This window comes from Marmota monax, unplaced genomic scaffold (genome assembly GCF_021218885.2).
Source record: "Marmota monax isolate L192 unplaced genomic scaffold, Marmota_monax_Labrador192_F-V1.1 WCK01_AAM20220418_F8-fsc00020, whole genome shotgun sequence".
Taxonomy (NCBI): Eukaryota; Metazoa; Chordata; class Mammalia; order Rodentia; family Sciuridae; genus Marmota; species Marmota monax.
Window position 1 is genome coordinate 320,164 of NW_026692912.1, and position 23,672 is coordinate 343,835.

Below are 23,672 nucleotides of genomic sequence, written 5' to 3' on the forward strand. Positions count from 1 at the left end.
ATCTTCCCTGGGGAATTACTCTAAATAGCTAAACAATAAGCACTGAGATGTGATTTTTCTTCACCACAAGAGATGTTAAGGAGCAAAATTGTAAACTATGCCTATTGAGTTTTTGTGTTCATTGGGGTTATACTGATGTCTGGATTAGCAGTTATTTTAGGGTGGTAACCATGACTTCTCACATCCACTTAAAATCGATTGTCCTTACCTTGCAACCTATATGCTGATAAAATTGCAGAGAGCCATCACAATCAATACCCCATTCCTGAAATTGTCAGGAAAAAAAATGGCTCAGATGTCCTTCCCAAAGTTAGAATATCAGAGAATGACAGAATTGATAAGGCCTACAAAAGTTTTCTGATTCAGCCTCCCTAATCCAGAAGTGAAGAAAGAGGCCTACGTGGGCTGGGGATATAGCTCAGTTGGCAAACTGCTTGCCCTGCATGCACAAGGCCCTGGGTTCAATCCCCAGCACCACAAAAAAAAAAAAAAAAAAAAAAGAGAAAGAGGCCTATGTGTTAATTTCACCTGTAGAAGGCCCATAGCTAACTTGTGGCAGTTAGATGTTAGATCTGTGACAGTCTCCTATGGCTCCACCACTTTGGAACAGGCCATAGCATGTCTTCCATAGCCCATTCATCCAGAGTATTTTGCTCTGATTTTAACTAAAACAAACCTATGCTGATCTCAAGAGAAAAAAGCTAAGTTCCCTCACACAGAGGCACAATGTGGTCCAAAACTCCTCCCCTCGAAGCTCATATGCTTTTTAAGATCACAGCTCAAACATGACATGATATTTCATTCATTCCTGATCACAAACAGAAACTACCAGCCCACCCCTCCATTTGCTCAGTTATACACTAAAGCACTACAACCAAAGTCAACAAAAGCATAGGTACAAATATCCTCAGAAAGAATGAGTTTTTATATACAAGGAACAACAGGGGATGCAGTAGGGCTAGAAGGTGATGAACCAAAAGGAGGAATAATGGGAAATGAGGAAGAGGGAAACAGAGGAGTCAGATGACACAGGCCTGTTCAATGTGCTAAAAATCTTCTGGAGAATGACAAGACTCACTTCAGTTTTGAAAATGAGTACAGAACTGGAGGAAGAGAGGGAATGAGAGTGAGCTGTAGTCTGAATGTCTGAATCTTAACCCCCAACGTTGTGGGACTAGGAGGTGGGATCTGTGGGGAGGTGATTAGGTCTTAACAGGATTAGTGCCCTTATAAGAAGGACCCAGAGAGTGCCTTGCCCATTACAACATGTAAGGATACAGTAAAGCAGCAAATATATAAAGAGCAGATCTTTACACCAGACACCAAATCTGCCAGCATCCTGATCTTGGAATCTGCAGCCTCCAGAAGTATGAGAATAAATGTTTGTTGTTTATAAACCACTCATCTTGTTGTGTGTTGTTAAAATAGCAGCCTGAGTGGAATAAGACACAGTGCTTGGTATAGGAAAGCTAGGTTGTTTAAAATACCCCAGGAGATTTTATCTCAGACTTAAGCTCTGAATTACTGAGAAAACATCAGCAAGTCACTTGCCCTCTCTGTAGGATTATTTTCTTCACTAGTAAAATTAAAATATGAGTTGTTTCATTGAGTTGTACCTATGTCTCTTCCAGTTCCAGAATTCTATAAAGAGCCACAATATTTGTTATTTTCATATGTATTGAATAATCCATCAAATGAATAATTTTGAGGTTTGTTATCTTTAACGTTCCTTAAATAAATAGAAAAGCCAAACTAGTTACAGTACCCTCTTGTAGTGCAAACTTTCAAAAGATGACTGGTGAGAAAAATTTAAATACCCATGGGCATGTCCTAGTCAGATTTCCCTCAATCCCAACACAGATTCAAACACTTTAACATTTGAATTTCATTCCAAGTTGTCAGGGCAGAGTCTCTTCCTTCATTTAGTCTCCAACACACATCAGTGGTGTTCTTCACTAACACAGAACTCTTCGCATCAGGTGCAGTGTCTCTTTTGTCTTTGTACCCAGGGAGTTGAAAACATGCCATCACTGGACTCATAATTGCCTACCTATTCTCATGGTCTTTACTCAGTGATCTGACTTACATTCCCCCACCAACATAGTTGGAATCCTGAGTCATCACTGAATTTATATAGGCCTTAAAAAGGGATTCTGATGGACAGTATAATAAAAATATGAAACTCTTAAGAAGAAATTGATTATTATAAAAAGTTAATGTATGATATTTTCAGGTTTCATGGGAAGAATTCAACAAAACTTCAGATTATATATAATGAAAGCCTGTTGTAACAGGTAGGTGAAAGACTTGGGAAAAGTGGAAGAAGGAGAAAGCATTTGACAAGTAAATATGAAGTGCTACATAAATCTTAATGTTCTAAAGCAGTGAAAAAAGGTCTATAATGATTTGCTTCCCAGGATGTTAGACTCTCCAAATGTTTACTCCCAGATGTTCTGAGTAAGTTACTATAGTTACTCTCTTTAGAATAAAAAATAACTCAAAGGGCAAATGATGATGATAATGTGGCATGTAGCTGGTAAATTTTAGTGTATCAGAAATCAAAGCAGGTGACAAGCATAAGAAGCCAGCCATGGAGAATCTCGTGGCCAACATGGCATTCTCCATACTTTAGGTCCCAAAGCAAGGGTGTTCTGGAGAGGGTATTCAAGAGTTCCTGGGAGCCTATGTCTTCAGAAGCATTATTACTGTAACTACAAGCAAATTCAGTAATTCATTCAAATCAGGAATTGGGAGGAAGAAATGTTTTTCTACATAGAATAATCTACTAAGCACTTTCTGGGAGCCAGGTTTTAAAATCAAAATGAATAAAATATAGAAACCACCTATGAAAAACTGAGACTCTGCCCAAATATTTGGCATCAAGGTAATATAGAATACTCCAAATTAGAGGTTTTATAAATATGTATGAAGGTATGTGTATATGTGTGTGTATTAAATGTCAGTATATTAAAAATCAGTATTTAGAAGGGGCTTTCACAATTATCCATTATCGACATACATCAGGATTTTCCTGGAAAAGGTATACAGATTTTATTGACCAAGTAGTTGCATTGAAAATAGAAAGCACAAACAATAATGGGTATAGGTAACAAACACAAAATAAACTGTGTTCTATAGCTCTGGGAAACACAACCTAAGCTTGGAAAACAGAGTTCGAAGAAAGCAAATGAGCTAATAAATACATGAGTGCATGCGTGTGTGCGTGTGTGTAGGAATTTTGTTTAAAAAAGCTTCCTTTCTCTTCTGTATTACTAGCATACTTCCCTGTCAGCAGAGCCATTAATCTTACAGGACTAAAAATAAAAAGCTTGCCTAACAACATCCATATAATTCGTTTGTTCTTAATTAAAGCACTAGATTGCTATGGAGTTAAAGATATTTTTGTCTAAAGAATACAAACTAGCTAATAAGTACAGCTTAACAGATAACAATTATGAGAATCACACTGTACAGAAATCAAGTTTGTGGAAATTTATGCAGTGTAGGAAAGCCCTGTGATGAACATGAAATTAAAGCACATTTCTAAAAATTTAATAATCATAGATTTTTATTGAGGGCAGATTACTTTACCTAAGGCACATATGGTTGTTCCCCACAACAGTATTAAACCACGACGGAAAGAAAAGACCACTGACTCCAACTTTCAATCAATTTAAAGCAACCTTATATTTGTGTACACAGTAGCTAGCCAGGACTGTCTCTCCCAAAACTCTGGACTAGAAATCAGTACCCCAGCTCTCTAGGAACATAGTTTTATAGCACAAAAAGTTGCAAAGAGGGGTTGTTAACTTACAGATAAAAGGATTTCGACAAGCATAATACAAAGGCATATAGTAGGTTAATGATCTACCTGGCTTAACATTTCAAGGTAGTGAAAAAATTTAGATCCCAACATCAAAATTTATAAGGCGCCACTGAGGTTTCAGAGAGGGTTGTTATCTGGTCATGGGGAGCCAGGATTTACGAGGTGCCACTAAGGTTTTAGAGAGGGTTGTTATCTGGTCAGGGAAAGCCAGGCATGGGTAAGTTCAAGGCATGGGCAGAAATTCCAAACAAGTTTAGAAATCGCAGTAATTTATAGTAAAACAGAAATTAACTTTCCATGACTTTGTGATGAGATGGCTCCTAATCTTAAAATGGAATTAGGCTGGGTTCATCAAACAGCAGTTAGAGATATTGACTGAAGTACTCACCAGAAAACTAGACTGTTATTTCAGTAGTTCTCTATTCTTTGCATGCAGTAGTAGCTTGCATAGGGGCCTGAGCCACAGCTGGTAAAACCCCTTCCACTGTGCAATTCTTGACTCTATTCTTTTGACCCTCAGCACAGTGATCACCCTTGATCTACTTGAATCCTCCTCTCCCCTGGGCTCAGAAGACAAACACGTACCTGACAAACGTACACTGCTCATTGTACATCCAGGGCTAAAGTTCCAGGCTAGGGTACTTACCAAAGGGTGGCACAATCAGGCTGAACACCAGGGCAATGCAGACAAACACAACTGGCAGGACAATCTGTAACCCAGCAGTGGAGGGGGTAGGGGGATGGCAGGAAAAGATAAGGTTAGAAAGAAGTCCAAAGAGCAAATCCCTGCAAGTCCAGCCAGGTTCCCAGACCAGGCAGCACAGGAAGGAGGGTGACAGGGCCCATGGCTGGCCCAAGACCTTGTGGGCAGAGTGAAAGCAATGGGTCCTGAACACTAAACCTCTTCCCTCCAGGACTTTCTAGAAGCTGGCAGTACAATGCCAGAGTCTCTAGTCACCTGGCAGAAGCACTAGGCTAGGAACTTCACAGAGTAAAGAGCAACCCCACGTTAGGGTGACTCAGAATGCTGGGTCCTGCATTTCTTCCCCTGAAGACTGAGAAAGACCACACTAGGCCATGAGCCCAGTTCAGCTCAGAAGAAAACTGAGTGAACAAGCCCTGGACTAGGAGCCACAAGTCCTGAATCCGGGGTCTAACTGTACTACAAGTGTACTCACATGAAATCACTTCTCCATAAGGCCTCACTGTTCTCACTTGTAATCTGAGGACTGAGAAGAAATTCTAATTCCACAGTCCTGAAACCAACTCTATAGCAGTGACTCCAATCACAGACAATAGCAGCCATTGCCTGCCATGATCACATCAAAAAGCATAAACATGTAACTCCTTGAAATTCCTCAAATTTTTTATACAAACCTTCTCTGAAAATAATACTTGCACAACTTTGCAAGTAAATTCAAAGGTTGTTCCATCTGTTGCTGAGAAATTTATTCTTTACAAACTTAAGATTCAAATGAAGTCCTTGGTTCTAGTGTTGTGAGGTTTCAATATAGGAAATTATCCTTTAATGAATACAGTCATATACTGCATGTCTTGCTAATTATGGACTGCATAAACAGCAGTGATCCCATAAGATTGTATTGCCTAGTGACATCACAGCAGTCTTAGTTTTTGTAAGTACACTCTACTATGGTATTCACACAAGAACAAAAAAAATCACCTACTATGCATTTCTCAGAATGTATTTTTGTTTTTAAATGACACATTACTGCAATGCTATGGGAAAATACTATATGAAAACATTTCATTGTCATTACTACCCTAAATAGTAGTATCACTTTCAGCAATCAACAAACAATGTAACTGGACTGAGAGATACTAAGTAACCTGCCCAAGGACACATAGCTAATAATTTACAGAACCAGTATTCAAAACTAAGACTGTGTGCTAGGTTTTTTGCATCTACTAGGGAAGATTCTCTGCAGACCATTATCTATATGTTTTAATTTTATAGAGTGAAATAACTTTTTCCCTCCTAATCAAGAAAGTTAGCATGCAAAATTGACTTGTGGGCAATGGTGTAAAGAGTATTCTCTGTTGGCCAATTATTTTCTAATCTCCCTAACTTTTCTATCAGCTTGAGTTAAACATCAACTTTGGAAAGAAAATCAATGTTCCAATAGGTCATATGCTGAGTGCATCTAGCTAGCATAACATCTCTCATATTATGAAAGTTTAAAGAAAAAGTCCTTATTAGTATCAGTCCCCACTCTAAGAACTTACTCATTTTTCCCTCATAACAATGCTGTAACATAGGTAACACTGTTAGCCCCATTTTACAGATTAGGAAACTAAGGTGCAGAGAAGTAAATTACCAGCAGATACACAAATGGCAAGAAGTAGAACTGCAAATGAAATACAAAAAAAGAAAATCTGGTTCCAGAATTAAACTATGACCATATTCTGACTTCAGTGGTCCAACCTACAGCCCAATCATGAACCCAGATTGCTTAGCCTGGAACAACAGATCTTGTTTGAGCAAAAAGTCCTTTCCAACTCCATCTGGGAATCAGAAGCCTCTTCCATGAAAGGGCTATAACTTGTTGCTGTGTGAGTTTCTAGCTCTTCACTGGTAGGAGACTTTGCCATTCATCTACTGAGCAGGTATGTCTCTCAGGCTTCTGCAAGAAGCCAACACTAAAAGTCATTTTTGGTATTTCTAACAGTTGTTTGTTCCTCCCTCCAGTATCTTCAGTAAACCTTCAAGTCAATAAGAAAAAATATGAACTGAAAACTGAACAAATGCAATAAACTAGGACTTTAAAAAATAAAAATGCAAAAAGATGATTAATTTGCCAGAAATCAGAGAATTTATTAACAGTGAGTTACTGCAATTTAAATAGCAAATCAAGGCAAATAGTAGTCTCACATAGTAGGAAAAAAATGGCAAAGATGAAAAGAAAGGAAATCCTATTCACTGCCTGTCAGAATATGAGTTGATACTTAAAATAAGCAGGATCTAGTGGAATTGAGTCAGTAATTCTATTTACAGGTATGCCCAGGGAGATAGAAACAAAGTTTTTAAGTGAAGCAGTATTTGTACAATAAATATATGGAAACATGTAAACATAAGTAGAAAAGGAATAACAAAATTTTGGTATAGTCATCCCCTGGAAGAGTGGAGAATAATGAATGAACCAGCTCTAAACTGCTTATTACCTTTGACAAGTACTTAACCTCTTTGAATGAATGTTTTCTATATGTTTAACTCCATAAAATAAAAATCTAGATTTCACAATGAAATGAGAGTAACCAAAAAAAAAAAAAAAAAAAGAATCTTGAAAGGATGTGATGAATATATCAAATGGATATATAAATGTGTTTTAGTGCTAAAGATACTTTGTTTTATTAATAGAAATAATAACAAATAAATGTATATATAGTTAAATATTAAGATGCTCATGACTCTTTCCTACCACTGATTCTAATAAGGATATCAGCAAATAGGCTGAGACAGAAATAAAAACAGGTATTGGCAAATTCAAGAGGAAAGATTTGGTCTTTATCCTTCTACACAGCATTTCATTCAATATTCAACACCCCAAAGACACTTAGAAAATATTTGGTAACAGGAGTAGGACAGTTATTGAGGAATCCTGAATGAAACTGAGTTTTATTATAAGTGCCTTTTAATAATAATAATAATAAAAAAGCAACCCATAAACATTATGATAGTAACTCAACCTTTACTGAAATTTCTTCTCTGATACATGTGTAAGTATCATAAAACTATTAAATTATCTCCACTAAATTTAAATAAATATTGTTTAAATTACAGGAACTCAAAAATAGATGTGTGCAGTTTAACACCTAGTGGAAGGAACAGTGGTCTATGCCACCATTTGGTAGCTGCAGAATAGAGAAGTGGGGGAGAGGGGACAAATCCCCAGGAATGCAGCACCAGATGCAGCATCTATAATTGACCTGTAGCTGCTACCTTCCTACTCAGCTGGGCCAGCATTGGATCTACCTCTCCTGCTTTCTTCTGCACACCTTCATGAGCCCAGTCTTTGGACAAAACCAAGCAGGAGCACTATCACCACACTAAGCCACCTCATAATTTCCGTCACCTTGCAAGTCATACCTGTTTGTAATGAGACATAAAAATGTATCTTCACATTCATCAGCCCAGATGGGCAATAAAGTTTGTTCTTATTATAAAATAATAATAACTTCAGGGCTGGGGCTGGGGCTCAGTGATAGAGCGTTTGCCTAGTATGCGTCAAGCACTGGTTTCTATTCCCAGTACCACATAAAAAAAATAAATAAATGAACAAGATAAATGTGGAAAAAGACAACATTCTTTAAAAAAAATAACTTCATCACTGCCAATAAGAGTATAAATTTACAAAACATATTGTCGCTATTTGGTAAAGATGAATATGCACATAACTTATGGTCCAGGATTTCCACTGCTGCATATGTAGTCTACTGAAGAGGTTTGTAATCTCCAGTACACAGAACTCAAGGGACAGTACTGACAGAACTCAAAGGGTCTATTAACCTCGACAGTTAAAAATTGCATCTTTATTGTCACCAACTTCTATCTGAAATTAAGCATCTCCTTTATGTATGAAGAGAGGCAATGAGCTACAAGACCTGTGACATTTTAGCCAATAAAAATCATAGATATTGTCAAATTCTAACTTGTAGTTGTAACAAGTACACTTGAATTCCTTTTATGCTCATTATGACTTCATAATTGTATCTCTTACACCCACCGTTAGATTTGTCAGTTAGTACCTTAAGGAAAAAAATAAACCTCCTCCAAGGCACATCAACTCCCATTGAGAATAAGAAACAATTTCATATAATGCTAAGTGAAGTCAAGCCCCAAAAAACAAATGCCAAATGTTTTCTCTGATATAAGGAGGCTGATTCATAGTGGGGTTGGGAGGGGGAGCATGGGAAGATTAGATGAACTCTAGATAGGGCAAAGGGGAGGGAGGGTGCTGCAGTCTGGCTGGGCACAAAATCACGAGCCACTTAAGCAGGAACAAACTTTATTTTTGAAACTGCCGCCAATGCCCCCGTATGCTCTCAGGAAGATTGCCGACTGGTGCTCACAGCGTTCTCCCGGATCCCAAGAGGAAGTTCCTCCTCCGGAATTCCCTCCTACCGCACTTCCCCAACCAATGGGAACTCTCCAGGAGTCCCATAGCAGGCCTAGGTGAACAGCAGGAGTCCAATATCCATATGAATGCAAATCTTAACATAATCATATCATCTCAATGGCTTGCTGGCATCACCTTTCAACCAAAAATGCCATGCATCATATTACTTGGCTGTGGCTCTTAGCAGGAGGGCAAGGGAAGGGACAAGGGGGTAAAAAAAGATGGTGGAATGAGATGGATATCATTGCCCTAAGTACATGTATGAAGACACGAATGGTGTGACTCTACAACCAGAAATATGAAAAACTATGCTCTATATGTGTAATATGAATTGTAATGCATTCTGCTGTCATATATAACAATTAAAATTTAAAAATAAATTTAAAAAATTATTTTAAAAAAGAAACAATTTCATACTAGAATCTATCAATGAAGCATTGCCTTAAAAATATGAGGACAAAAGATTTCTAGTGTAGAATTTCCAAACCATGAATAAATTTGGCAGAATAAAGATAATTTTAGAGACGCAAGTTTCAAAAGTTTAATTGCTATGTACCCTCCCCTAAAATTTGGACATAGGGAAATATAAGAGCCTGAAATGGTGGTACAACACAAGGAAAATTAAATTCCCTGGGACACCAGTAAAAGGAGATCCCTGAATCTCTGTTATACCATCTTAAATAACTAGTACACCCTGAAGCAAGAGAAGTAGGAGTCCTGAGATGTTAATTCCAGAGTATCAAAATGATAAACTGATGAATGGGTTTAATCCTGGTGAGAGAAAATTTATGACTTTAGCACAGAATTTAGTGATTAATAAATGATAGGTATAAAAAAAGAATACAAGCAAATAAGTAAAAGAGAGAAAGAGAAAGAAGAAACATTCACCCTCTCATTTAAAGTACATGGATGAACAAGGATGGTGGAATGTGATGGACATCATTATACAAAGTACACATATGAAGACTTAAATTGGATGTCAACATACTTTATATACAAACAGAAATACAAAAAGTGTGGTATTTATGTGTATTAAGAATTGTAATGCAAAAAATCAAATAATGTTACCTTAGATTAGGTAGAGGGAAGTGAAAGGAGGAGAAGGCAGGGGATGTGGGATAAGAAAAATAGTAGAATGAAACAGACATTATTACTGTATGTATGTATGTGACTCTATGACCAATATAATTCTACAATATGTATACTCAGAAAAATGAGAAATTATATCCCATCTATGTAATATACATCAAAGAATATAAGTGCATTCTACTGTCATGTATAACTAATTAAAACAAATAATAAAAAATTTTAAAAAATAAAGTACATGTTTAAGACATACAACAGTGGCTTAAACTAGAAGGCGATTTCCTTGTAAAAGAAATCCAAAGGAGAGAAGTTCAGGATTCCTAATGCTTCATGGTATAAGAAACCTAAACTGCTCCTCTCTTATTCCATCATCAACAGCATGTGCCTTCTATCTTGTAGGCCAAGGACTCAAGCCATTATGCCTATATAGTAGCAAAAAAAAAAATAAGGAAGGAACAAAGACAGGAACAACTCTTCTCTCCTGCACCCCTTTAGATCACTTACAGGTCATTAATGCACTAACACTTCCCACTGGTCAGGACTCTATCACACAGCCTCAGTAAGCTAAGTATTCTATTACTCATCTTTTTAAAAGTGTGAGGGAAGAGTGGATATTGAGAAATAGTTGGCAGTCTCTGCTGTCTTCCTCTGGTACTTTCTATTCTCCATATCCGACTGAATTAATTGCCCTATATCCTGCTATATTGGATATTTATTAATCCCTGATATATTTTCTCTTCTCCTACCCTATATGCCTGCCCCCAAAGTACTAGAACTTTGACTTTTGTTTCCCTCAGTACCACAGTATCTGGAAAAAGGCCTGAAGCACAGAAGGAATTTATTAACTATTAATTGAATTAGTGAGTGATTAGTTAATCAAATTGCTAATTGGAAATAAATTTAATCATCTAGATCCAGTTCTGACAAACAATGCATTATTTAGTCTTGCTTGGTTAAAAATGGATCTTCTCTTCCGGGAAAACTGAGGCAACACATCCAGAATTAATAATTTTATAAAGGATCCTTTCCACTGAAGAGATGACTCAAAAGCCCTTCCCAAAAAACACAACTTATACAATGAGATCTCTGTAATTCTGTAGTCCTAATGACCTAAACAATATTATTAAACATGTGTACTATATAACTGTTAGTAAATATAAACATAGACTAAAGTACATTAATGTGACAATCAAAGAATTACTTTTAATGTAAGCATTAGTAAACATGGGAAAAGAAGTGTATTTTGGGGAGTGGGATGAAGAAATCTAAATCTTTATCTTACAAATCAATAGATACTATAGATATGGAACAGACATATGTGAGTGGTGGGCCCACTATGCTGACCCCCACATGCTTCCCAAGAAAAAATTTACCTGCAACCCTGCCTGGTAGGGTAGAGGGGAAAGCTTTTGTGACTCTTAAACAAACCAGTCAGCATGAGCCAAAGTAATCTAGAGTTGTCATGTGCAATGGAGACTTGAAAGTCTGATGTCATCCTGCTGTCAGTCAAAAGTCAAGAGGTGAACCTAGGCCAGGCTTTCTGAAAACTTCCCTAGGACCCCCCAATAAAACCAGAAGGCTGGAAGAGCAAGCCATCCTTCTTCTCTCTGAGAGGACCCGCTCTCTTCCTTGAGAGTATCCCCTTTTCCTAGCCCTTCTCATAAACTCATGCTGATCACTCAGAGTGACAGGTCTCTTTATGGCTTGAATGCAAGAATCCAGAGGTGTTCCCAGCTGACAGTCTCTCAGCAGGCAGGTGCCTTGTAACATTATTTACAACTGAAAAATTATGAAGCACTACAATATGCCTGTTTGATAAAGATAGAAACACGAATTAGAGGAAACAGCTTTAAAACATAAAATAGTTACTATAGGAACCAATAATTACACAGACAGGACCACGTGAGAGGTTGACTGTATTGAGTCTTACTGAATTATTTAATCTCAATCTATGTATGCTGAAATTTGAATTTTCATACCAGTTTCAGTGCCCCCATTCCTCTAAGTGCATAAAAAAACTAATCTGAATCTCTTCAAAGCCATGCTGGCCTGGCAAGTGGGATGGAGAATATCTGCAGTGAAGACAAGTGAAGGCTCCCAGCTCTGCTCTCTGTCAACAAAAAAGAAAAAAAAAAAAAAAAAACATCATGATTTTAAATGCAAAGCCTGCACACGCAGGCATCCATACAGCACCTTCCTGCTCATAGACACACGCGATCTACCCGGAACATTTGCACAACAGGGCTCTGAGGAGGCGACAGACCAGAAGGTGGAACAGTACGAACTCCGCTTTCAGCTACTGCAACATCAACTCTAACGTTTGGGGCAAGAACTGTCGTGGAAACAAAGGGGAAATACTGGGTCAGGGCTGGCACCACACTCCTGCACACTGGGCCCCGGGGTGCACCTCCAGGGCGGGGGCGGAGCTGACGCGCCAGTCCCGCCCCAGCCCATGTCCTCTAACTGTCCCTTCGCTGCGCCTTTCCAGTCAGGAAGCCGTACGAGGAGAGTCTCACGTCGGATGCCAGCTGGCTGCCTTCCTGGGCGCCCCACGCTGCGCCATGCTGCTCCTCCGAAGTGTCCTGGCCCCACGCTGCGCCATGCTGCCCCTCCGAAGCGTCCTGGCCCGGGCTCTGACCGCACGCACGCTCGCGCCCCAGGTACCGGCCGCCGGGGGGCGCGCCCGAGCTGCAGAGTGGGGCGGGGTGGGGCCAGGGCGGAAGCGGGGCTGGTAAGCGAGTCCCACGCACGCGCGCGCCGGACGCGGCTCTGCCTAGTGGATATGGGGCGGCGGCCACGGAGGAAAAGGGATCCCTTGGGTCAGAGTCGTCTACCCGGTGGACAGAAGTCTTTTCTGGCATGGGAGCCAAGCAGCCAGCCCCAAAGTCGCTCCCAAAGCACTGGCGGTTGCGATTTTGCCGCCAGCACCGTGGCGGCTGCGGCTCCGGGAGCTCGCGCTGCTTCGAGGCGGGGCCTTGTAGCCGTCGGCCTCGCGTAGGTGTGGGTTTGACAAGTCTTCGCTCCGTCCACACTAAAGGTGCGGGAGAGGACCACCGACGACTGGCGACCCCACCAGCGTTCACCTTTGAAAGGAAGGCGCAGCTTGCGAGCATTTTGCCGAGAACCTTGGAGAGTCGGCCAGGGTCCCAGTGTGGGGCACCTTGCCGCCCTCCCTGTGTCCTGCGGTGGTCCCCAAGCCCAGCGGGGGCCTGAGCCTGAAGACCGTAAACGTGACCTGCTTCAGCCTTAGATGAGAAAGGTCCAAAAAGAAGCCAGGGATTGGATCTGAACCGTGGGAATCGGCTTGTTGTGTGTGGTCCAGTGGATTTATCGTCGAGATTGTATTCCTTTCCATGTTTAGGCTTAAAATTCCTTTCCAAAAACAATGGAAAAGGAGAAGCAGATTTTTGTTTTGTTTGTACTGGGGATTGAACCCACGGTCGCTTTACCGGTGAGGTACATCCCCAGCCCTTTTAATTTTTTTGTTTTGAGACAGGGTCCCATATAGTTGCTGAGGCTGGCCTGGATCTTTCTATCCTCCTGCCTCAGAATATGGAGTCGCAGGGATTACAGGCATGGGCCACCTTGCCTGGCTAACAATGCAGTCTCTATCCTATTGGTTCTCTCAGGTGGAGCAGGGCCAACATTTATTTCCTTACAACTTTTCTGTAAACTTTACATTTCTACAAAGGTACTCAATGAATTGTTAGTCATTGCTCGCAAGAATGAGTCCTAACTTAAAGGGAGTATGAAGCACTGATGATTTCTGCCCCAGCAAGGTTTTAGTCCTGCAGCAAAAATCAGGAAATGACGTCATTCCCCAGCCAAGCCCCTTACCCTCAATGCAGGTTCTCTACTCTGTGTGTGTATATGTGTGTATAAATACGTATATGTGCACAGACACACACACACATACACATTCTCCTGAGAAAGATTATACTTTAGTGTGTGTGTTTGAATAACTGTTTCCAAATAGAAATTCATTAACCAACCTAAAATGTGCAGTTCCTTATGTACTATTGGTTCATTTTTGACATATTTTATTTATCATATTTTTTAAACTGTGGACAAAAGTTGTTTGTTCCACTAACATTCTGTTATTATAATTTGGTTTAAAAGTACAGAATTTCCACCAAACAAGACCAGCTGCAGTTGTGATTGATGGCAAACAGTCATTTTAGGCATATGACTATAACTCCTAATAGACATGAGTGGAATGAATTCAAGTGAGATGTTGATATTAACTTTATATACAATTAAATGAAACCCATATGCTATTGTGTTTTCTAGATAAATGTATCAGAGCAGGGGCTGGGGTTGTGGCTCAGTGGTAGAGTATTTGCCTAGCATCTGTGAGGCACTGGTTCGACTTTCAGCACCATATAATAAAGTTTTTTAAAAAATCAGAGCAAAAAAAAGGGATATACAAAGTTATAAATGTCAATCCTAATTTGTAGATTTGTGGGTACCAAAACTGTTTTAAAATATTTTTCTGGTGTACATAGTTCAGGCTAGTGAAACCTACATAACATGTATTTGTAAATTAGAATGCCATATGAATGTGCATATATATGTGTGTGTGTGTGTGTATGTATATATGTGTATATATTATACACATATATATAATATATGTGTATAATATACATATATACATGTATATACACATGTACATATATGTGCCATATGAATGTGCATATATATATATATATACACATACACACATATGTATGTATATAGACATATACATATACAGGATAATTTATGGCAAGATGTGCCCTAATGAATATTAAGTTCACTGACAACACGAATTAGAGATTTTCATACTGAGCATATTACTATTACAAAAGGAACTACTGGCTCTTAGGGGATGTGTCCATCAAACTGGTATGACTGATGCATTAAATGTGCTTCATTTTGCATCTGTCATTAGAAACTAATAATGAGTCATACAATTCATCTTGAATTTTTCTTCTTCAGCATTCATACAGCCCACCACTATATTACCATTAATTGAATAACACATAGCACCTTCTACATTTTTGACCAATGGTTTAATTCACTGAATGTAGCAAATACTTTGACCTAAATAGCAATTTCTATTTTTTTTTTTTTTTTTTGGTGGGGGGTACCAGGGATTGAACTCAGGAGCACTCAACCATTGAGCCACATCCCCAGCCCTATTTTGTATTATTTACAGACAGGGTCTCATTGAGTTGCTTAGCACCTCACTTGCTGAGTCTGGTTTTGAACTCACCATCTTCCTGCCTCAGCTTCCCCAAGCTACTGGGATTACAGACGTGTGGCAGTTTCCACTTTTTAAAAGGTCTTCTAGTAAACATTTCATTGTGCCTGCCAAATGACATACATACTGAATTTACAAAGTTCTTTCAGATGCATAACTAGCACATATACTACCAAGTAAAAATTGAATATTGGCCAAGTAAGGAAAACTGTAAATTTATGCGAATTTCAATTGTAGTTCTCCAGTACAGAAGTATCATTGATACCAATGCCTTCATATAAGCAATTTCTCATGGAAAAGTGGCTAAGTTTGTGAACTCTTGCCAGGAAAGAGTAGCTGTATGTTCTGCTTGTTTTGTAACATGATACATCCTACCTTTCCCAAAATCTTTAAATTTGCCTTATCTTTCTTCAGGTGTGCTCATCTTTTGCTACAGGCCCCAGACAAAATGATGGAATGTTCTATGAATTTCGTACCTATGCTCTTAAACCCTCAAAGGTGAATGAGTTCCTAGAAAACTTCAAGAAAAATGTGCATCTTCGGACAGCTCACTCTGAATTGGTTGGATATTGGAGTGTAGAATTTGGAGGCAGAATAAATAAAGTGTTTCACATTTGGAAGTATGGTATGAATCATCCTGGTTAAGTGTTCAGTACAGATTTTCATTGCATTCCATGTTACATGAGTATAAGACTTAGTTCTTGGATTTATATTACTAGCGATACATACAGGTTAAGTAAATCTTTTAAAATATATGACACCTTTATGTGTGTGTGTGTGTGTGTGTATTTAGTGATTAATTCTTCCATTGGTCCATCTCTAACAACCTCTGGCTCAAATTCTTCAGTTATTATGAATGAGAACTTGTTGTGTCATAAATCATAATATGGTAAACTTCTATTCTCATAAAAAAATGGAATGGTTTATTTGATCAGTGCCCAAATTAATATTCATAAAATATTTTATTATAAAAATATATTCATTCTACACTTATCATGGGCACAGTATAGGATTTTTACCTATTGTAATAGAACAAGCCCCATTAAAACACAACTTGTGCTTTAGATGTGCTACAAGTTAAATCATGGCCCACTAAGAAAACTAATGAAGTCCTGATCTACCTCACTTAAGCTGTGAGATAGATGTTATTTCTTATCACCATCATAAACCATATAAAACTCTTATCATTAGTCTTATAAGGTTTTCATAGTAAATACAGTACTAGGCCCATATGTGGGTAAACGTCGATACCTGTTGGAATAACTCAGAAGAAAAATAAGTGCTGGCGGGGGGAGGAAATGGCTGGTAATAAGTAAGAGAATCAACACTATTTCTTTGAAGGCTCTTTGTTCAAAGGAGAAGAGACTCACCAAATACATTTTAATTTCATTTATTGTAATTTGATTCAAGGTGTACCTTGACCTGAGCACCTGCCACCATGAAAGAAAAATCTTCTTTCTCTGAACTAGCACTATCAGTTAAATGCCTCAGTTGAATTAATAAGAATATTCCACAAATATTGAAATTAACTAGATGCTAAACATTGTTCTAAGCTCTTTTTGTGTATTAATTCAGTTAACCTTCATAACAAGCCTGGAGAACAATGTTGCATTCTCTCCATTACACAGACTAAGAAACTGAATGCAGAAGGATACAAAAACTTCCTCCTGCAAAGTCATAGAACCTATGAAGTCAATTCTGTGACATTACACTAGTCATTTGCAATTCTATTCCCCGTAAGCCCATGAGCAATTTGAGTACAGATGTCACATCTCCTTATGTTAGTATATCCAAAAGCATAACAGTGTTCCTCTATGCTACAGGTGAATGTTTGAAGATTTGGATGAAATCCAGAGAAGCATAGGAGATTTTAAGTTGTAAATGTTTCTTTTTCTTAATTCTTGTCTCCCCTAGATAATTTTGCTCATCGAACTGCAGTTCGGAAAGCCTTGGCTAAAGATAAGGAATGGCAAGAACAATTCCTCATTCCAAATTTGGCTCTCATTGATAAGCAAGAGAGTGAGATTACTTACCTGGTGCCATGGTGCAAATTAGAAAAGCCTCCAAAAGAGGGTAAGTCATCTTCCTTCTTCACCACTTGGAATTTAGATGAATGAAATACTAAAGATTTTAAGTGATAAAAGGTGAAGTTCCATTAGCAAACAAGGAAGCTAATTCTTTATTTTATGGTAACATACTTTGATTGTTGAGATAAAATTAAATTATGCCTTTTTGTTTATTCTTAAAATATGAGTATTAAGATTTTTTTCCAAATTGAGATTTTTGTTGATTGGTAAATTTAGTTACACTGTAGAAGATTGATGTAGCTGCTAAAGTTTAAGAAATTTCACTTTGGGGGCAGGTAATAAGGAATAGTATATGAAGTTTTGTTATAATTTCAAAGTAATAAAACATTTAAATGTAAAAAAAATATATTCAATAGCTGGGAATGGTGGTGCACAACCAATAATCCTTAGCTACTTGAGAGGCTGAGGTAGGAGGATCCCAAATTGAAATCCAGCCTGGCAATTTGACTGTCACTGTCTCATAGTAAAATTTAGAAAGGGCTGGGCTATATATAGCTCAGTGGGATAGCACTTGCCTATCATGTGTGAGGCCCCAGATGGAATCCCAGTATTGCAAAAAATATTTTTTCACAAATTACAACTAATCTTAAATCATTAAGTATATCTTTGTTCATAAAATTGACTGGGGAGAATGTATTTACTGAAACTGCCAAGCTGTATTAGTGTAGTCTAACTTTTGTGTCAAGAAAGTTTCTCAGCCAATCCCTAAAAAACAAATGCCAAATGTCTTCTCTGATATAAGGGAGGTGACTCAAAATGGGGTTGGGAGGAAGAGCATGAGAAGAAAATTACCTCTAGATAAGGAAGAGAGGTAGGAGGGAAAGGGAGGGAGAAGGGGAATTGCACGGAAGATGGAAGGAGACCCTCATCGTTATACAAAATACATGTATGATGATGTGAGGGGTAAAAAAAAAGAAGTGTGTCACATTAGATTGGGTAGACAGAAGTGATGGGAGGGGAGGGGAAGGGAAAGGGGATAGGAAGGGCAGCAGAATAAAATAGACACTAGTATTGCTGTATGTATATACGTGTCTGTATAACCAATGTGATTCTGCAACCTATACTCTCAGAAAAATGAGAAATTGTATCCCATTTGATTCAAATGTATGATATGTCAAGATCATTGTATTGTCATGTGCAACTAATAAAAAAAGAAAAAAAAAGAAAGTTTCTCAGTTTGAAAATAATTCCTTAAGATGTCTTCATGCTGCTTTTACTTCTTACTGATTTAAAGAAACTATTACCTCAATCTACTTTTAAACAAAGGTCAGATTAGAAAAGCATAAACTAACTTAAATTTCTTATTATTTTCTATATTATTGCCAACTTGTAGTGTATTTTATATTATAAGAAATTTGAAACATCTATTGGGATTCTTATTCACTTATATTTCCCCTCTGGTTTCAGTACTATCTAAAAATAGTTGTCTTCTGTAGTACTGTCAAATTTTAGTTAACTTTCTCTGTATTGTTCATAATTCTTTAGTAACTCTGGAATTTTTTTCCTTTTATTGTCTGATCTTCTCATTCCCTATTTTCTTTGTCTCTATCCTCTCTATACTTGTGACTATAGGTATAAAACTTTTCAATATTATATGGATATTTAGGAATCATAAAATCCTCTTTCAGACTTTTTCTCCCCCCAATCCCTAAAAAACAAATGCCGAATGTCTTCTCTGATATGACTTCAGGTCAACCATTTGCTTGCTAATTCCTGTTAAAATGGAATTCTGTAATGGAAAAATATACAAAGAATAAAATATCTGCTCTCCAAATTAAAAAGAGGGAAACATAGGAGATCACAAAATACTTCTTTTGTCAATTTATTTTCTTATAGACTTGAGAAACTCAAAATTTGACTTCATTATAAATTCTCAATATCTGTTGCATCAACAAAGTTTTATAGATTAAAAATATTTTAGATAATAGCTTTGTATATAGTTTCTGGTCTTTTTTTCCTTTTCTTCTCTTTGATTAAACTTAACAAGTGGCCCTTAAACATGGACAAGAACTTTCTAAACATGAAAGCAAGGAAAAATAATGCAAAGAATTAATTAATATGACATAAATATATGTTTATATAGGTTATGTAGATGTATATATGTTAGTCCTTCACTACTGGAATCAAGCACAACTGATTAAAAATTATTTCAAGATCCTCTGTAAAATAATTATTTTTTTCCCTATTTTAGGAGTCTATGAGCTGGCTACTTTTCAGATGAAACCTGGTGGCCCAGCTCTGTGGGGTGATGCATTTAAAAGGGCAATTAATGCCCATGTTGATAGAGGCTACACAAGACTAATTGGTGTTTTCCACACAGAATATGGAACACTCAACAGAGGTACATGTCTTCTATGGAGGTGTAATGTACATTGGTGATCTATGTTTCTTCTGTTGGTTTAAAATTTATAAACTGGAAGGATCCTTAAGAAAATACTATTTTTGTCTTTTTTTCTCAAAATATATTTTTCTTGATTTTTTTTCAAAATAACATTACTTAGTTTAGAGAGATTTTTTTGAATGAAAATTTAATAAATACGTTTACAAATGCTAAACACATGGAGAAGCCCAAAGGAAAAAAATTACTCATTTCCCATTATTTCAAAATAATGCATACATATCAGGAATGTAAAAACCAAAATGTTATCAGATATAAGAAGGATAGAAACAATGTATATCTATGACTGGTAATAACTTCATAACATTGTAGCATGGATGGATAGATGATAGATGGATGCATGGATGGATAGATAAATAGATAGAAAAATAGATATAAAGAAACAAATTTTAATAAACCATATCTGGAGCATTTAACTCTTAAAGCTGAATATAATTTCAGTGAAAATTTCAGAGAGGTTTTTCTGTGGCTAACTCTAAAATATCTGTGTAAAGTTCACCCATTGGATAGAAGATTAAGAAGAGCTAATAAAATATTTGAAAGATCCATTGTATCCAATTGCCTTCTCTACTTTTCACTTGAATGTTCAATAGATATCTCAGGCCTACCCCAATCAAAGCTGAGCTCCTGATCTTTACCCAGAAATTGACTAGTCATATGTCCAAAGAAACTAACCAGAATATATTTTTAAAAATGTATTTTTAAGATGAGGAATATATGAAGAAGATAAGAATTGTGAATATTATTAGATTTCTATCTCCCACCATGTATTAAAATGAAAGTAAATTAAAATGGAATGTAGATTCAATGTAAAAGTCAGAATTGTTAAAATAAAATATCAATTAATTTTGGTAATAATACGGATGGAGACTATATTTCTAAGCCAAAACGTAAATGAAAAAACTATGTAAGAGGAAAAATATCAACTTGATGCCTTTATTATACAAAGGCCTAAACTTTCCACATGCTCCATATCAGCATGAGTAAAATTCAAAAGCAAAAAGGAAAATAAAAATTTACATCAAGGTAGACATACAAGTAACAACCACCTATATGTTAAAGAAAATGCAGATTAAGACATACCGAGATGTCACATTTTAATTAATGTGCTTATATGGATATACTATTTGGTCAGGAAAAAATAAGTATTCATATTTTGTACAAATTCATATTAATCATAATTAATCTTAATGACATTTGTATTATAGATATACATGTAGGTACTGCTCTAATGAGGTTTATGCCAGCTTTGTTTATAGTAGAAAAATACTGGAAATAACACGGTTTGACCCTGTTTATGTAATAAATAAACTCATAATTCTTAACTAGAAATATATATAAATTATGTATATATATATGGTGTAGATACAGAAACATAAATATTAAGTGCATATATACATATAAGTATGTAAAGAATATGCCAAATAGAAAAGTGGTTGTTTCAGAGTGGTAGGATTAAATATGTTTGTTATGATCTTCTTTTATTTTCCAAAAGCTATATAACTATTATAGTAAATTTTAATGATAAAAGCAGGCATGATGATGCACGCCTGTAATCCTAACAACTCTGGAGGCTGAAACAGGAAGATTACAAGTTCAAAGCCAGCCTCAGCAATGGTAGGGCATTAAGCAACTCATTGTAAAGTTCATCCACCATTTCTCTAAATAAAATAAAAAATAGGGCTGGGGATGTGGCTCAGTGGTCAAGTGCCTCTGAGTTCAATCCTGAGTAGCAAAGAAAAAAGAAATTTTTAATTATAAAAAACTATAAGTAATAATGTACAAAAAAAACCCATTTATTTTAGCATTTTGTAGAATACTACAATGTTGAGAATTTAAAAATCAACAATAAGAAGTTGGGAGAAAAGATTGTGTAGAATACTGCAATATTGAGAATAATCTAAATAATCAACAATTGAAATTGGAGTAAAAAAAGATGTTATAAGAAGAAATTTATATAGTCATTGAAAATAATATTAACATTACATGGTATGCCATTAATGTATACATTTTCATGTTTTTATGTAGCAGGCAAAATTTATTTTTTTAAATTAATATCATTGACAGAAAGTTATCATATTATTGCTGGTTGTGGTGACACAGACTTATAATCTCAGTGATTTTGAGGAGGCTTAGGCAGGAATATTGAAGTTTGAGGACAGAATCAGCAACTTAGGGAGATCCTGTCTTAAAAAAAAAAAAAGTGGGACTGGGGCTGTAGCTCAGCAGTAGAGCGCCTGCCTTGCACGTGTGAGGCACTGGGTTTGATCCTCAGCACCATATAAAAATAAATAAAGATATAAAAAAAATTTTCAACAATTAAAAAAAATTAAAAAGGGTTAGGGATATAGCTCATGGGTTCAATTCCCAGTACCACCATTTTTTAAAAGGAATTTCACTATATATTAACAGAGGTTTATCTAGATAGTTAAGATGATTCTAGTTTTTAGTTTTCTTCTTTGTATATAAATTTTCTACAGCATGCACAATTGTCTATGATCTATTATTTAGAACTATTATAGAGAAACTAATGTAAAACTACTGTGTGGTTTATTTCTGCAGTTCATGTTCTGTGGTGGAATGAGAGTGCAGATAGTCGTGCAGCTGGGAGGCATCAGTCTCATGAGGATCCCAGGGTCGTGGCAGCTGGTAAGCTATTTCACTAGGCATGGGTTATTTTTACAACAAACTTGATTTGCTCAATAACTTTATATGCCTTCTTATGAAATGTTTTCCAGTTCGGGAAAGTGTCAACTACCTAGTGTCTCAGCAGAATATGCTTCTGATTCCTGCATCATTTTCACCATTGAAATAGTTTTCTACTGAAACACAAAAGATTTCATTAATTGGCCTAAGATGTGTCTGCTAATGGTGCTTAAGTTCTTCCAAGAGAATTATTCTCACTTTTATTTTAATGAGGTGGTAAGTTAATTTACTATGTTCCTTGCATTTTTTTAAAGCCAACTCTGTCATCTATTTATCACCACTTAAGGAAATAGTTCTATTCATTTTCTCCATGATGTGTCGGTGTTTGTTATATGTGAGACATAGTTGTCACTACTTCATGATCTTGATTTTTCATTTGATTCAGAATATCTTCTGTATTTTGAAAGCCCTTTGCTTTATAATATTTTCTCAAATTCAAATAATGATTTACATTTCCTCGTCTGACAATATTTTTAAATTAAGTACATATAATATATCTATCTTTTCATGTTTGTTTTTTCTGATATCTAAAACTATATTTTTACCCAGTAAAGTTTACTTTGGATATTAAATGGGATTGACAAAAATATTAAATTAAATATATTTCTTTACTTTGGAAAAGTACAGTATCATATGTGTCATCTGTATTAACTGTGGGCTTCACATTAATTATTAGGTCATTCTAGAAAATAATATAATTAGCTCACATTATTACAGTTTCAAGGAAGACTTGGTTTATATGCTGAAATATGTTCATTTATAATTAATTTTACTAATTTTTACTTACCTTGTGTCACAAAGATCTTAAGACCTTTTTTTTAAAGAAATATTTATGATTATAGACATGTTTACTGTAATAAAAAATATATATATTCATTCTGATTTTTTTGACTTTGTGTTTTATAGTTATATCCTCTCTCTGGAGCCCTTACTATTGCTATAGTAACATAGTAATACTTTACCGTAAATACTAAGTTACATCATGAAAACACCATTCTGACAACCCCCAGAAGCAGAGTTCCTTTAGTACTACCATACTGCATTTTCTTTGAAACCTCTTTAATTTCCATTTTACTTAATGCCACTACATTCTAAACCAGGTTTAGTACTCCAAGGCTCTCTTGATATTCTGTATTTATAGCTATGTTATTTTATGTTTCTAAAATATTTTGAAACTTAAATAGTAAATAAT

The 23,672-nt window shown here is 36.4% G+C and overlaps 1 protein-coding gene across 2 annotated transcripts; it reads left to right on the forward strand.

Annotated features, from left to right (window-relative positions):
• The first annotated feature begins 12,575 nt into the window (after nt 1-12,575).
• LOC124097195 (protein NipSnap homolog 3A) lies at nt 12,576-23,362 on the forward strand. Of its 2 annotated transcripts, none has more exons than XM_046451508.2 (6): nt 12,576-12,707; nt 15,704-15,914; nt 17,204-17,362; nt 19,568-19,717; nt 22,337-22,423; nt 22,513-23,362. In XM_046451508.2, the coding sequence occupies exons 1-6, from the start codon at nt 12,609-12,611 to the stop codon at nt 22,587-22,589; spliced, it is 783 nt and encodes a 260-aa protein (XP_046307464.1). In that variant the 5' UTR covers nt 12,576-12,608; the 3' UTR covers nt 22,590-23,362. The 2 variants fall into 2 exon arrangements, with proteins under 2 accessions (XP_046307464.1, XP_046307465.1); XM_046451509.2 differs by lacking the exon at nt 12,576-12,707 and adding an exon at nt 13,095-13,498.
• The last annotated feature ends 310 nt before the right edge of the window (nt 23,363-23,672 follow it).